This window comes from Amorphotheca resinae, assembly GCF_003019875.1.
Source record: "Amorphotheca resinae ATCC 22711 unplaced genomic scaffold M430scaffold_14, whole genome shotgun sequence".
Classification (NCBI taxonomy): domain Eukaryota; kingdom Fungi; phylum Ascomycota; class Leotiomycetes; order Helotiales; family Amorphothecaceae; genus Amorphotheca; species Amorphotheca resinae.
Window position 1 is genome coordinate 346,697 of NW_020194484.1, and position 13,823 is coordinate 360,519.

The window sequence follows — 13,823 nt, forward strand, 5'->3', positions numbered from 1 at the left end:
AAAAAATTAAGTGAAGAAGTCTATTTTTCTTCATATTATTGCGTTCGCCGGGAATCGAACCCGGGGCCCATCGAAGTTGTTATGAATTTCTTCATTGGCAACGATGGATTTTACCACTAAACCACAAACGCGTTTTATTTGTTGTTGAAAAAATTCTCTCTAATACAGTATACGAAGATTAGTTGGAGGAGGACTTGCAATGACAAAAAGACCCACGCTACACGCCTCTCTCTCGTTCTTATTGTCGCTCTAGGTAGGTAGTTAGATTAAGAAATCAATCATTCGTCAATCAGATATAGAAAAAAGCAACGAGTCTCGTATCTCATTCATCGTCCCTCTCTTCTTTCTTTCACCTCCCTTCTCTATTATTTTCAGGCTATAAACAAGCGAGCGAGCGAGCACACAGGCGAGGGCATGAAAACTCGCTCCCTTCATCCCTCCTATATCTCTCCCCATCAACAGTGCCCGTCCATCTCTTTCAATCAATCGACCCATCAATCAGAAAGCAGAAAGCAAGAAAAAGAAAAAAAAAAAAAAAAAAAAAAAAAGAACTCCAGCTGCAGAATAATAAGCTTAGAGCGAAGGGGGTATACTACAAATGGTACTACTATTACAAACGCGAGACGGAAGAGGAAAAGAAAAGGAGCCAGCGCCAGCCATCATCCAAGACCGGCCCAGATCGATCGGGGCCTGTATACGATTTTACCGTCGTGAAAGCTGTTATGTCGTTCGTGAAGAAGAGGAGAGAAGCGTAATACATATAAACATAACCTCGTCATACCACCTCGTGCCTGTCGTATTCTCTCAGATAAGGTGATCTCAGATCGATTTTCAGGGCTGCGAAGCAATTCGACCAATTTCCTCGTTCTGGAGCACCGAGTCTGCCTCGTCGTATTCTGAACCTTCGGCCACCGCCTTTTCCGCAGCTCGTTCGGCATAGACGCGCTCTCTGGTTGCTTGCGCCCCTTGGAGCGAATCAATATACGTTCTGAACTTCACGATTTCACGCAGCAGGTACGAGGATTTCTTTTCCCAGTTGGCCATTGCTTTCTGTGCGTTGGGATGGCGCGGTGAGAACTGCATCTGATTAGTGATTATACGCAAGTAGGCCTGCGAAGGACTTACCGCCAGAAGCATAGGGTTTCGCAATTGGTTGTGCTTTTGCAACTCCTCTTCAATACCGGCCACGTAAGCAACCAAAGTCGCCAGTTGGTCCGTCTCCATCAAGTTACTGGCGCGCATGCTTTGAGTAGGTGGCGTCCAATCCGAAATTGTAATCCTGTCTCCAGGTAACTTCGACCTGGGGTGCCCGCTTTGATCGATACTCGATCGCAAAGAGCTCTGTATACTTGGTCTCCGAGCACTGGTAGATGGTCTGCTTGAGACACTTTCGTTGATAGTCGCCGCTAATACATTATTCACCACGGCATCGGACCAACCATACTCAATGTTGCTGATCCCGCCGACAAGAGGATGATTTGAAAGTCGCGCGCTCCAGTAATTGGCTGTGGACACAAACTCTTTGACAATATCCGGAGTGCCAACTTGGAAGAGGTGAACTGCTCCTGTAGGCAACGAGAGCGCCCAGACATGGGGACGTGCTTTTGAATACCCCGGTGATGGGAGAGCACTTGCAATGGTCTGTCGAAGCAGGAACGAACCAAGATTTTCCGCATTATCTTGCCAATTTCCTCCACCGACGACTCCACCAACAGCTCTACCTTTCGATTTATTGCGCATACTTTTCGTTGAAAACGAGAAGAGACTCATGTAACCCTTCTCAATGACAGCGAACACCTCGTTCCAGTTGCGATCCTTGGCTTTCTTGTCGAGAGCTTCAAGGTGATGCTTGTGCTTAACAATTCCTTCTTTTGCCCATGGTGCACCAGCAAGTTCGAGTGACTCATCTTCAAGGAGAGGTGCGACACGGAACTCATCGCTGCCAGCGCTACTAACGCTACCCACGGTCTCCTCGCGGATGATGGCTTGACTGAGTGCATTGGCGAACCCGATTGATTGTTGAAAATCTCCTTGAAGCCAGTTTGAACCGAACGAGTCGACTGACATTGATGAGGTTTGGGTTTTTCCAAGCGAGTATTTACTCCAGGTGCTCGAAGATACAGACGGACTCCACATTGAGGACTGGTCGTCTAAGCTTGTCCGGCTAGATCCTAATCCGGAAGAGGTAGGATAGAGGCGAGGTCTTGAGCGATTCTTGCTCGCCCACTTGTTTCCTCCAACTCGGACAGTGTCGGCTGTTCTATTCCTCATATAGTTCGGCTCGGATGGCGTTTTGCTCAAGACGCTTGGAGAGCGTCGAAGCTTTCCGTTTCCAAACACTGATAGGGAGCTAGATGATGGTGGTTGCCACTGTGACTTGTCCTCCGTGGCGCCGCATAATGGAAGACGCTCATTGCGAATTGAATTGTAAAAGTCTTTGAGGACGATCTCCACCTGGACCTCCCAAGTCCTCAGGGTGCCGTGAAAGGGTGCCTTCACCAGAGGTCCACAATCGTCTAGTGGCGTATCATAATCCAGGGGCGTAGGCGATTTGCCATTGAGGCCATCCGAGTCTGTTCTTGGTGGGGGTTTGAATGAAGATCTCCACGATGGTCGTTCGACCTCAAGTGACGACTTCTCCGGCTTCAAGTTCTCATTAGACTTAGTGGTTGGAGAATCCTGAGTAAAAGCTTGGCTCTTGCCCGGTAGTACAGTGGGACGATTCGGCTCAAAAGCATCTGGGGCCGAGTCTGCCACACTTTTCCGAATGGTGGGCATCGTGTTCTTAACGAATTGGCTTCGAGTCATCTTCTGCTCGATGTCGGCAAGATGAAGATCCGTGTTGAGCAGGAGCAGAGAGTAGCATATAGTGTGGACGACATCTAGATTCTCGCATTAGCATCAAAAGCCTACTCGCGTGATCTTAGTTAGGACTCACCAGTGACCTTGAATCCATGGTTTGGATTGCATTGGCACCATCTCTGAGCAAATGCATCCAGAATCCGGTCAACTTGCTGACTCTCGCCCTTGAGGACCAATCTGGTACACATAGTACGCAGCGCTGTAAGTATGTTGAGATTCGTGAAGTCGTACAGTTCCATGTAAGCAGTTAACATTCTTGCATTAAGCTCGCGCTCCTCTCCCAACCAGGCAGCGGCCTTTTCTCTTGGAATGAAATCTTCGTTTCCATCATATATCATCTTCGCTCTTTCACTTACATCCGCGTCTAGAGCTTCGGTGACGGCCTGGGTTTGTTGTCTATGAAGTTCGTCTTCATCCTGACCTTCAAACTGCAATATTGGCAGGCTGGTCGCAGACTTGTAGACCGTGTCCGTCGACCCAGAGGTTGTTGACAATATCTCAGTCTTAGTTGGCGGTTCAAGGTTCTTTGGGCGAAAGTCATCCTCTGATGATGACAGTTCCAACCATAAGCGGCTGCTCTCTAAGGCATTTATAGGCGACAATAACTCTTGTTCCTTAACAATGCTCGCAGGCTTAGTTTGACTGAATTTAGATTCTGCTACACTGCGCGGTGATCCCATCGCGGAGGGGTCCCTGGACACGTCTGTTTTCGCAGATGCGGGAGACAGTTTCGAGAGCGTTCTCTCATCCTGGCCCCCGAGCATCATGTCCCTACTTGCAGATTGCAATTGAGGAGACACCGGGGCAGCAATGCGATTTGATCCGGTTGCTGCATCGGTTGTGGGGAGCGCAGGTTTCGAAGAATCGCTATGGGCGTCGGGGTCATTATCACTATTGTCCTGGAGGAAGGTGGCACCGCGTTCGTCTCGCGATTGCCCGTGCCCGTCTAGACCTGCATGATGCCCACTAGTTCGAGCTGCAGGCGGCGCTTGATCCAATAAATATGGCGGTGAACGAGTCTCAATCGCATCCCTTGAACTTGATTTGACGGGCCTTATTGTCGCACTGACATCAGGTTCGTAATCTGGGGAAAATCCCCTCACCTGGCGCTCATCTTCGGGGCTGGGTTCTCGCCTGTCAGGAGGATCTTCAGAATCCACAGTACCTCTACTATTGACCTTCAAGTAGGGACTCATGACCTGACGAAGACTACTGGCTGGACTATGCGGCTCGTCTGCCGTGGGTTGATACTGAAGGACCGGCATTACGGGCAGCGGCGCCTCAGGTTCGGATACAGACTTCTTTCTACGCCGGAAAAACGCGGAAGGCCTCTTCGATAGCACATGTGTGTGTTCCTTTGGAGCTGGCGGCGCTTCTCGAGGAGGTGATGGTATATAATGGGGCTTAATCTGATTGCCAATATGATGAGATTTACTGCTTGATTGATCTGCGGTTTCAGCGGACGGACCAGATCGATGCGACGGTGCATGATCTGGTGTTGGTGCAGGATTGTTTTTGGACGAGCCAAAGACCCTTCTAAAGAAACCTGGTCGATCCTTGGTGGGCTGCGCTGCTTGACTTGCTTCTTTTGTCTTCCCATATGCAACTGAGGGTGCGGGAGCAGGCTCTTTAATAAAGGCTGGCAACGACGGTAGATCACGCGTGGGATTATTCAGGCCATAATCGGGCCTCCCTCCAGAAATAGGCTTGCCTTTGTAGGCACTCTTCGCTGATCTGGTGCTTCTCTTGCGCTCAAGCTTTGGGGGTGGTGGTTCAACCGGCGCAGGTTCATGGTGGGGGAGCATTATTGGAGAAGGCGGGCATCTGCGAGGCCCACCAGGTATTGTGGGAGTTGGTGCAGCGTCGTAGTCATATGGACTAAACAAAGGACTCAACGCGGAAACATTGTTGTCTATCTGCCGGCTCATTGCGTTTTGTAATACCGAGCCGTCGCCATAGTCAAAGCTCGAAGACCTCCCAGAGAGTCCGCGAGACCACCTGGTGTTGCTTGTAACTTGCGCGTATCCGAGGTCAAAACTGTTGGCGCTACTTCCTTTGCTGCCCTTCCCGCCCCTTGAATGCAATCCTCGCGTGGGAACTTGAACTTGCGGGCCCCTTGAAATTGTGGGATTGGTCCCCGTGTAGTTGTCGTTGCGTCCGCTATTTATTCTGCCCAACCCGGTCTGAAAATTTGAGCTGCTATTACTCCTCCGACCTCGAGAGTATTGACCCGAATACCGACTCGAATCGTCATTTTCGTAGTCGGAGCTATAAGAATAACTGTGCCCCGATGGACCATTTCGGGGAGGGCCAAAATTTGAGCTAGGCTGGTATGGCCCCTCGTCGTAAGAATACAGCCGTTCTTCATCAACAGTTGGATGTCTTCCCTCGTCTTGTGTGTATGGGAATTGGTCGAAGGACAACAGCATATGGTCCACCAGCGAGTCCCGGATTCCTTGTTGTGCAGACAAAGAAAGATCGTGCGAGTCTCTCGTCTCCCTTCTCCTGGGTTCACTCTCTTTGATCGTAGAGGGGTCAACAGGTGTGATATCGTCTAGCCATGCTTCTGCGGGGCTCGTATGCACCCCCATCTCCCCCTTTCCATCTGAATAATTGACTCTGCCCATCTGCGAGTTTTGCGTCCTCGGCGGCGGCGTCCGCGGCGGAGAGGCGTCCCTCCGCTTCCCTTTCCCGTTATACCCAGTATCCACGTTTAGAGAGATAGGCGTGCGCAGTTTCGGCGACTGCGGAGCGGCATCGAGGGACTGCATTTTGATATTGGACGCCCCGACGTTGGCAGAGTCGGCATCAGATGCGGCTCGAGGAGGCACAACGACGACGAACCCATGAACCCACAGCGGTTCTCCCCTCAATCCAATCTTTGTCCGAGCGACGGCCTGGTATGAGATTGAAGCATTCAAATGATTTTCCCAATCAGTCCTTGCGCTCCTTTCTCACAGTATGCCAGTTCGAAACGGGGGATATCAAGGCGAGAAGTGTCGTGGAAGAGGCGGATTGTGCCCTGCAATTGGAGCAAGTCGCGGCGGGTCCCTATTTTCTACTCCGTATGGAAATGCTCGGTAGGGACTGTAATGGCGGCTCGAGAGGAAAAGGCACGGTCTGGGGGAGGTAGCTTGGGGGACGGTATGAGAGAGAGTTTCGATTCCTGCCCAGAAGTACAAAGGAAAGGTCGACGGCCCCAGGGCATGCGAGGCCCTGTTTTTGGTTGCGAAAAATGTAGAAGAAGATAAGAATTGGATTGGATAAATTAGGAGCCAGCACAGCGCTGCCAGGAAGACCCACGGACCACGACGACCACGACCACAGGCACGAGGAGTTCGGGGTCTCACAGGTGGGGCTTTCAGGCCTTGAATTGAGAGGGTCTTCGCGGTCTTCACTAGGACTACTCGGTCGTAGTAGCCGTAGGGTGGGAGCTCGGCGAGCGGGCTGGCGGGCTGGCGCGCTTCCTCGAAAGCTCTGGTGTCGACGCGGTCGAGATCTAGCAGTCGCCCGTTCCTGTCGTAGTCGAGATCCAGTAGTAATCTACAACTCTTGTCTGGAGAGTCTCACACGGCAATACAGCACAGGGTGAGAGTCTCAGCGGACAACACGGCAACACCACGGCCGGTTGGCCGGTTCGCGAGGGGACGTTTCGGCTTCGAACAACTTCTGGTTTCAGGGGCAGCGGATCGAGACATCGTCAATGACGATACAGTGCAAGCCGAATTGATAGCTAGCTGTGGTACGGTGCAGGGCAGTGGGCAGTACGATGCCGAAGGGATGTCCGGAGTCAAATGCAGTACAGCGTTTCGTGCATCGCCAAAACAATACGTTACCCGAGCATTATTGCATGGCCGTCCTGTTGGCCTGTTACCACGTACGACTCTCTCAAAGGCCTCAGTTAAACTCCATAACTTCTTCAGATCTGGATGTCAGGCTGAGGCACGAAAGAGCGGTGTGGGGATACCCGAATATTACAGAGCTACGAGGTTCTCCAGTATATGATACGAACACCGTCCGAGCACCAGATTGGCGGGCCGTTTTGTTTCAAACGGAGGAGATGAACTGTTGTCTCCACGATGATGTTATATACGGAGTAGAGCACAGAGACTGTTTAATTTAAATTAATCAACATAAGTAGCAGCTTACCGGATCCGAATCCTTTTGTCGAGGCCGACTGTCTCTATGTAGAAGTGCTCGCAGTAGCACGATGTACACCATAACAACCTGCATCATGTACAAGAAAGGAGTTGTCCTGCATCTGCATCGCTCGACCCCTGAGAATCCCCCTCCCCGGAATCTCACAGCAGCCAATCATCCGCTGCGCGCCCCTGTACGATTCAGCTGCCAGCCTGCCAGTGCCCGAACGGGGTTGGAGAGCCGGGGAGCCGCCCTTCCAGAGCCGGATCTGGAGCTTCTGGTTTTCCAATACTCCGTAAGTGGTGAATAGCGCCGTTCGTGCAGAAGACCCTGTACCACTGATAGCTCCTGGGCTGTAGAATCATTGAATATCTGTTTGCATCTGTGTCTTATATACAGTACTTGAAAGCCGATCGTCTGAATGTTGTGCCGTCTCTTTTCCAGGGACTGTGCGCCTGGACTACCTCTGCATTGCTTTTTTCAACCCTGAATTCTTTCGCCGGAATCTATGCCACGTTCATCGTGAGGGGCATTACTGCAAGGCAGCTGTGGCTCGATATCATGTTCGCACGCTAAGGTAGTTATGCCCCCTTCGACACAGTGATGCCACAAGGACTCCTGAGAAACGCCTTCGAAAGGCACTGCGATCAGAGATTATAAGCAGATACCAGTATATCCGACTTAGACCATCCGAAAAGTCAAAGTGTCTCAAGGCGGGGCGCAAGGCAAGAGCTGCTTAGATGAGTTCTGTGTAAGCTTTTGGAGCGCCAGGTTTTATATCCTCCTCCCTCCTCCCTCTGAGAAATCGAGCAAACTAGTATTATTCGAAATCAAAGTATCCTTGCCTGAATTGTTGACCTGAGCAGGATTTCAGCATCCTAGATAATTCAAACCCCTAATCTATATTCGATGCTCTGACCCTTAACTTTAATTATCGAAGCCCCAGAATCTGCTGGGATGGCACAGTGCCTACTATCAACCTCGATTACGCTAATTTCGTTATAGGAGGCTTCGTTTTGATTGTTTAGATTCACAATCCATCTCTTTTGAATTGTTCAGCAGTTCTCTCTTCCTCCGCGGCTTTTACAAAATTACAGATATGTTGCTGTCAGCTCTTTAACCTGATTTCAAGACTCCTTTTGGATTTCAATTAGCAAGTGATTCCGGGACCTTGATTGACATTCGAAATTCTTATCTTGCTTCAAGATCAATCGTTCTGTTGTTTCTCTCTAGCCTGTGTTTTAAGTAGCGTTGTAAGCTGGCCCTGGTAATGCGTGGGAATTCTGTATAAAAATAGAGATGAGTATAAGTACTCAAGGTTCTTTCTCGTGTCTTTCATGTCTGTGTCCATGCTCTCCTGACTTTCTGGTTCGGGATCAGTTCAGATACTCAAAATGTTCTGACTTACTATGGAAGCGCCCGGAATCTTTCAGATAATCAGAATTGCTGATATCTCTTACTTCATCTCCCCTCCTGCGGTCTACTGCTGGATCTCTTTCATTAATTGGAACACGATCCTTTTATCTTGAATTGATTGATATTCATTGACCCATTCAATTCCAGCATGACATCTACGTAGGAATAGAAACCCAAATCACTTTGAATCGCACATCAAATTCCAATTACTGGAGAAATAGAGCAAATGGTATAATGCAATTGGTTTGAACTTCCTCAATCCCTAACTTGATCCCCCAGACGCAGCCTTCCCCCTCCCAGGCGCACTCTCAAACCTCGCCTTCCACTTCTCCTCCTGCTTAAACAAAGTCACCGCTTCCAGCGCGGATGGCGTTCCATGGTCCGGATCCGCACCTCCTTCAAGCAGGGCCTGCATCATCTATCAATGCCTGGCACACTTTTCCATTGCAGGTTACGTAGACTTACCTCGATGACGTCCGCTTCGTTTTTGAAAACCGCGCCGGCCAGGGGAGATTGGCCGCGGTCATTAAGGGAATTGGGATTGGCACCGTGTTGGATCAAGAGCCTCACCAGCGGTGCATGGCCATGGTAGGCGGCGAGCATGACCTACAACGATCAGCCCGGTGCCCTCACAGACGTACCCGGAAAAGGGTGAGGGGGTCGACAGGCAAGCGTCGCGTAGATGTATCTGGCATCAAAGATATATTGAAAGTAAAACGCAAATCGATACAAAAGAAAAAGGAGAATGCACTTTCTGCTTTGGAGAAAGAGAGAGAGAAGGAAACCTACCAGACTGTCGCCCTTCTCATTCGTCATGTTGGCGGGCAGGCCAGCCGGCAGCGCCTGTTCGAAGATATCCATCTGCCCCGCACGCGCGGCATTGTACATTCTCGCCGCAAAGGCGATTGCCTCGGGCGGGAGCTCTGGAGCTGGTTGATCCATCGTGCTCTTCTCAGTTTCTCTTTCCAAGAAACGATGATATTCGAAATAGAATGAGTACTTTTTGGACGAAATGCGGTGTAGTCCAGCTAGAAGTAAAAAGGCACGAGGATAGCGTCGCTCCTGCAAGTTGATGGATGACATCGATCGCTAGATGCACGCAACAACCTCGGTCCCCGCTCAGCGACCTCCATACGTAGTTGTGAATGCCAACCCTCCGCCAACCCACACGCAGTTTTTATCTAAACTAGATTCTCGTCCCAGCCATGCGCCCACTTCTGCGTCCCGTCCCTTCCACCCTCCCCAAACTCCTCCGCCGCCTCTACTCCTCGCAGTCGACGCCCTTGATCAACATCACCGACGTCCCTGCGCCCTCGTCGGGCCGCATCCGCATCCTCTCGCTCGCCCGGCCCTCAGCCCGCAATGCTATCTCCAGACAGCTGCTCTGGGAGCTGCGCTCGCACATCGATGCTATCGCCGCCGAGTATGACGCCAACGGCGAGGAGGTGCCGCCCACGTTGAAATTCGGTGGTGCGGCTGGCGTGGACGAGAGGGGGCCGACGAGGGCACTGATCGTGGCGAGCGAGGTCGATAGCTGTTTCTGTGCGGGAGCTGATCTGAAGGAGCGTGCCACCTTTACTGCTGAGGAGTAGGTCCTCTTCTTCTTTTCCATTTATACCCTCTCTGGGATCCTTGAGAAAATTTTCTTTTTCTCCGCTTTTACAAACTACATACTACGGTCATAGAGATGCTTTGACTGATTCTGGTTCTGCGAAATAGGACAGCGGCATTCCTAACCAACCTGAGGAGCACATTCAAGAACCTCTCCGCCCTCCCCATCCCAACCATCAGCGCCGTCAGCTCTCTCGCTCTTGGCGGCGGTCTCGAGCTTGCTCTCTGCACACATATGCGCGTCTTTGCATCCACAGCCCAAGTCGGGCTGCCGGAAACGAGACTGGGGATCATCCCTGGTGCCGGGGGAACCTATCGTCTCCCAGCGCTCATTGGGCTTGCACATGCGCGTGATATGATCCTGACGGGGCGCCGGGTCAGTGCTGCAGAGGCCTACTTTCTCGGGATCGCAGACAGACTGGTAGAAGTTTTGCCCGAGGAAGGCAAGGAGGGCGAGGAGGCTCAGGACGACTTGATGAGGAGGGCGGGAGATGAGGTGTTGAGAGAGGCGGTCAAGCTCGCCGCGGACATCTGTGAAGGTGCGCCGGTGGCAGTCAGGAGTGCGTTAAAGGCAGTGGAGTGGGCGAGGGAGGAGATCGAGAACAAGATGTATGAGAGGGTTGTGGGCACGGAGGATAGGAACGAGGCCTTGAATGCCTTTAGGGAAAAGAGGAGGCCAGAATTTAAGGGGAGATGATTTGGTGCTGTGTATCATATTACTCTTGTATCAGTGTAGTGAAGGCTGGAATACCCTTCCATCACGAGGCTTCAAGTTAGGTGAAACCTCCATGTAGGATAATCTGAGAATTGGAAGATTAATCTTGTAAATCCCCTAGGTCCGTGGATCTGTGTAGATCCCAAACCTTAATATCCAAGTTTTATTAACCCATCATAGGAAACAAGGCAGTACCTTAGGAGGTAGATGAGTTCATATAGTCACGTGACTGAGGAGCTCCTGCCCGGTGGTGCGCGTCATAGGTAGGACAGGGGTAGCTTTTTGGCGGCGCGGGGCGAGAGAGTGACAGAATGCCATGTTTCTGAAGTATGCCATTCTACCAGTTGAAGCTCTGAAAGCCATTTCCAACGTAGCTCCCGCTCCTGGAAAAAAAAGGTAAAATAAACTAAATAAAAGCAAATCAGTTGGGTCCAAGTACCTTGTAATACAAACATTGAACAAAGCGTCAAAAATCTCAAAAAGAAAATCACAAAACATAGAAATCTAGATGCCATAGATCCAAGATCCAGAAGCCACCGTAGCGGCAACACCACCTCCACTCCCTGTGGCTCCTCCCTCGACTTCCCCACCAAGCCATGACATCAACCGGTTTATCAGCTCCAAGGGGAGGGCAGGCTGCTCCCAGCAGCCAACAGGTTATATAAAGGCGTGATTTCCCAATCGCCTCCAGCTCTGAATCATCACCTAACTCTCTTATATCCAAAGAAGATCACACAAGAAATCACGATCCAAGAACAGAAAAGTTAAAAAAGAATTCATAATGTCTTCTGTCTTCTCGCAAACAGTCTTCCGCTCTTCACGCACTATTGCGTTCGCGCCTCGGGCATTTTCGACATCGCTCGTGGCTCAGAGGACGGCGGCGCAGGCGGCTAAGGATACGTTGAAGACGGTCGATAGGAAGGTTTCGGATAAGCTGGTTGATGGGATTGAGGTTGGTCGTATGTATTTCCCTGGCTTCTCATTCTTCTCTCTTCTTCTCTGCAGTTACCGTGGTGGTATCCCTCCTCATGTGCCCCTAATGCCCTGTTGTTTGGGGTAGCTACCGGGATCCTATTTCATTTGATACATAGCATGTATGGCCATTCCAGAGCACGAGCTAACAAAATCACCTTGCAGAATCCGTGACCGAAAAGGCAAAGAGAGTAACGGGTATCGGCTCGACATCCGATGCGAAGGCCAAGGCACAAGAGGTAGCCGGCGAGGCAAAGGGGAAGGCACACGAGGTGGCCGGCGAGGCAAAGGGGAAGGCACATGGGGTGGCCGGCGAGGTAAAGGGGAAGGCAGAAGAGCTCAAAGGCGACATCAAGGGAAAGCTTTAGATTGGGTTGCAGACGGGATATGAATAGCTGGATGATTGGGCATAATGTGTGTACGATATTTGAGAGCATTGGTTCGGTGCGGTCTGCTTGGTGAATGAAAACCTGCCTTCGACGCCCAAGAACCTTCCCAATCAGTCCTGATGTTGGTGATTACACGGGATTGGTAACATGTCGTCCTCAGACATTCTGAATCACCAAGTATCCAAGTAGGCACCAATTTCTAAAAGCTTTTTAGAAGAGATCAGTGCCTGAGAATATTCATCACAGAACAGGGTAGTAAATAGAGTAAATTGTTCTAAAACCTCTATAAAGCCCAGAAAGCTCCGATTTAGGTGCTATCAATCAGGATGTGATATATCGATATCAAAAAGCATAAAACCTGCTTAACCTATTTTCAACACTGGTTGAGCGGTATACATACAGTACCATCCAATAGCCTATGCAAGGCGAATTCATACCTAATAACCCCAATATCGGTGCTATTGATGCTATTGCGAAGACATGAAGCGGGAGGCAAACTTCACGTGATATACGTCACAACCCCTCCTGATTTGTGATGTCAACGGCAAAGGCGCCTAAGGATAAAGAAGCTCCAACAAGTATCTAGTACTCTTGAATACTAGCAGCATAAATTGCCCGCAGAAGACAACGGACAAAAGCAGACCAAAAAAATCAAAACATCACATGAGACCTCCTTGAAAAAAGACAGAGAAGATGTCGTACAACTTCTCCAGCCAACGCTACGCCGTGTCGTCCTACAGCTGCTCGACGACGAGTTCTGATAGCGGGACCCGCACCATGGGCAAGGCGTACGAGGCAACAGCACATACGGACCCGTCTGGGACGCGGATCCATACCACGAGCCGGAATCTCGGCGGGCCGATGATCGAGGAGACGAGGTATTATGATTCGGAAGGGAACCAGGTGCTCGAGGGCGGGAAGACGATCAAAGATAGCAGCAGACAGGTGGGGAGGATCGAGAGTGTGGAGGAGATAGACGATGAGGATGCGGGGAAGTAGAAAGAGAGAAGGTGTGAGGAGGGCGGAAAGTGAGTGGTGGGCGGAAATGAGTGGTGAGCTAGGGAAGGGGTTTGCTGTAATGATAACAAGCATCCCGTGTCCGACAAGATGATGCATGGGGGTCATTCCATGGGGATACTTCATGGGTTATAGGTATCGAGTGGCTCAAGTTGACAAAGAAATCTATTTGAGATCCTCTTTTACCACGATAGCATATATCCAGATTCAAGACAGTCTTGAGAGGATAGATTGCGGAGAGTTTCGACCAAGAGAATAGCCACAGCATCTTTCCCTGTACCAGGATGCATCGAGTCTCCTGCTTCATGTGGATGACAACCGAAAACCGATATTGAATGGAAACCCCTTTCCAAGCCCAGTTTCTATTAGTGAGATCAGCATCCCATCCAGTTGTGACTTGCTGAGTGTGGCCTAGGTATGTTGAAGGATAAGGTCTTTCAGCACAACGCTCGAAAAATCCACCGTTCTCATCTAATATCAGACCCGAGTCTTTCGGTCGAAGGATAAAATGCTGCCGCCTTGGGTATATGTCCTCTCATCTCTGTCCAGATCTCTTTCATTCCCAACATTTTGAGTCGATATGTCCTCCGCTACTGGACACTGACATATTGTCATCGGGACCAGAATCTCGTTGTTGTTCGACATGGATGGCCATCCAAAACGCTTTGCAAACGACCTCGTCAGACCATGCAGAGCTTTGG

General features: G+C 50.4%; 6 protein-coding genes across 6 annotated transcripts; 4 read left to right on the top strand and 2 right to left on the bottom strand.

Moving 5' to 3' along the window:
• Nucleotides 1–824: 824 nt before the first annotated feature.
• M430DRAFT_191461 (hypothetical protein) lies at nt 825–6,132 on the bottom strand. The gene is made up of 3 exons (XM_024864025.1): nt 2,939–6,132; nt 1,126–2,882; nt 825–1,077 (listed from the first exon to the last, which is right to left on the bottom strand). Exons 1-3 carry the CDS (start codon nt 5,631–5,633, stop codon nt 832–834), a joined length of 4,698 nt encoding a protein of 1,565 aa, XP_024716659.1. The 5' UTR covers nt 5,634–6,132; the 3' UTR covers nt 825–831.
• Nucleotides 6,133–7,096: 964 nt separating this feature from the next.
• M430DRAFT_271810 (hypothetical protein) lies at nt 7,097–7,578 on the top strand (the record flags this gene model as incomplete). Its single annotated transcript, XM_024865546.1, has 2 exons — nt 7,097–7,297; nt 7,402–7,578. The coding sequence occupies 2 exons, from the start codon at nt 7,097–7,099 to the stop codon at nt 7,576–7,578; spliced, it is 378 nt and encodes a 125-aa protein (XP_024716660.1).
• A 969-nt stretch (nt 7,579–8,547) lies between these two features.
• Nucleotides 8,548–9,468, bottom strand: M430DRAFT_129368 (hypothetical protein). The gene is made up of 3 exons (XM_024862096.1): nt 9,208–9,468; nt 8,884–9,024; nt 8,548–8,827 (listed from the first exon to the last, which is right to left on the bottom strand). Exons 1-3 carry the CDS (start codon nt 9,358–9,360, stop codon nt 8,681–8,683), a joined length of 441 nt encoding a protein of 146 aa, XP_024716661.1. The 5' UTR covers nt 9,361–9,468; the 3' UTR covers nt 8,548–8,680.
• Nucleotides 9,469–9,491: 23 nt separating this feature from the next.
• Nucleotides 9,492–10,912, top strand: M430DRAFT_191475 (hypothetical protein). The gene is made up of 3 exons (XM_024864026.1): nt 9,492–10,006; nt 10,138–10,806; nt 10,866–10,912. The coding sequence occupies exons 1-2, from the start codon at nt 9,624–9,626 to the stop codon at nt 10,724–10,726; spliced, it is 972 nt and encodes a 323-aa protein (XP_024716662.1). The 5' UTR covers nt 9,492–9,623; the 3' UTR covers nt 10,727–10,806; nt 10,866–10,912.
• A 589-nt stretch (nt 10,913–11,501) lies between these two features.
• On the top strand, nt 11,502–12,177 carry M430DRAFT_148061 (hypothetical protein). Its single transcript, XM_024863102.1, has 2 exons — nt 11,502–11,703; nt 11,882–12,177. The coding sequence occupies exons 1-2, from the start codon at nt 11,526–11,528 to the stop codon at nt 12,082–12,084; spliced, it is 381 nt and encodes a 126-aa protein (XP_024716663.1). The 5' UTR covers nt 11,502–11,525; the 3' UTR covers nt 12,085–12,177.
• Nucleotides 12,178–12,798: 621 nt separating this feature from the next.
• On the top strand, nt 12,799–13,104 carry M430DRAFT_23160 (hypothetical protein; the record flags this gene model as incomplete). The annotated part of the gene is made up of 1 exon (XM_024864848.1): nt 12,799–13,104. The coding sequence occupies one exon, from the start codon at nt 12,799–12,801 to the stop codon at nt 13,102–13,104; it is 306 nt and encodes a 101-aa protein (XP_024716664.1).
• Between the last annotated feature and the right edge of the window lie 719 nt (nt 13,105–13,823).

Bases quoted from the DNA above. Each gene is read 5' to 3' on its own strand.
- M430DRAFT_191461 (XM_024864025.1), bottom strand. From the start codon at position 5,633: ATGCAGTCCCTCGATGCCGCTCCGCAGTCGCCGAAACTGCGCACGCCT. The intron at 2,883-2,938 runs GTGAGTCCTAAC...GCGAGAATCTAG, and splicing joins CCATGGATTCAAGGTCACTG to ATGTCGTCCACACTATATGC. The intron at 1,078-1,125 runs GTAAGTCCTTCG...AATCAGATGCAG, and splicing joins GAAACCCTATGCTTCTGGCG to TTCTCACCGCGCCATCCCAA.
- M430DRAFT_129368 (XM_024862096.1), bottom strand. From the start codon at position 9,360: ATGGATCAACCAGCTCCAGAGCTCCCGCCCGAGGCAATCGCCTTTGCG. The intron at 9,025-9,207 runs GTAGGTTTCCTT...TGATCGTTGTAG, and splicing joins ATGAGAAGGGCGACAGTCTG to GTCATGCTCGCCGCCTACCA. The intron at 8,828-8,883 runs GTAAGTCTACGT...TAGATGATGCAG, and splicing joins ACGAAGCGGACGTCATCGAG to GCCCTGCTTGAAGGAGGTGC.
- M430DRAFT_191475 (XM_024864026.1), top strand. From the start codon at position 9,624: ATGCGCCCACTTCTGCGTCCCGTCCCTTCCACCCTCCCCAAACTCCTC. The intron at 10,007-10,137 runs GTAGGTCCTCTT...TCTGCGAAATAG, and splicing joins GCCACCTTTACTGCTGAGGA to GACAGCGGCATTCCTAACCA.
- M430DRAFT_148061 (XM_024863102.1), top strand. From the start codon at position 11,526: ATGTCTTCTGTCTTCTCGCAAACAGTCTTCCGCTCTTCACGCACTATT. The intron at 11,704-11,881 runs GTATGTATTTCC...ATCACCTTGCAG, and splicing joins TGATGGGATTGAGGTTGGTC to AATCCGTGACCGAAAAGGCA.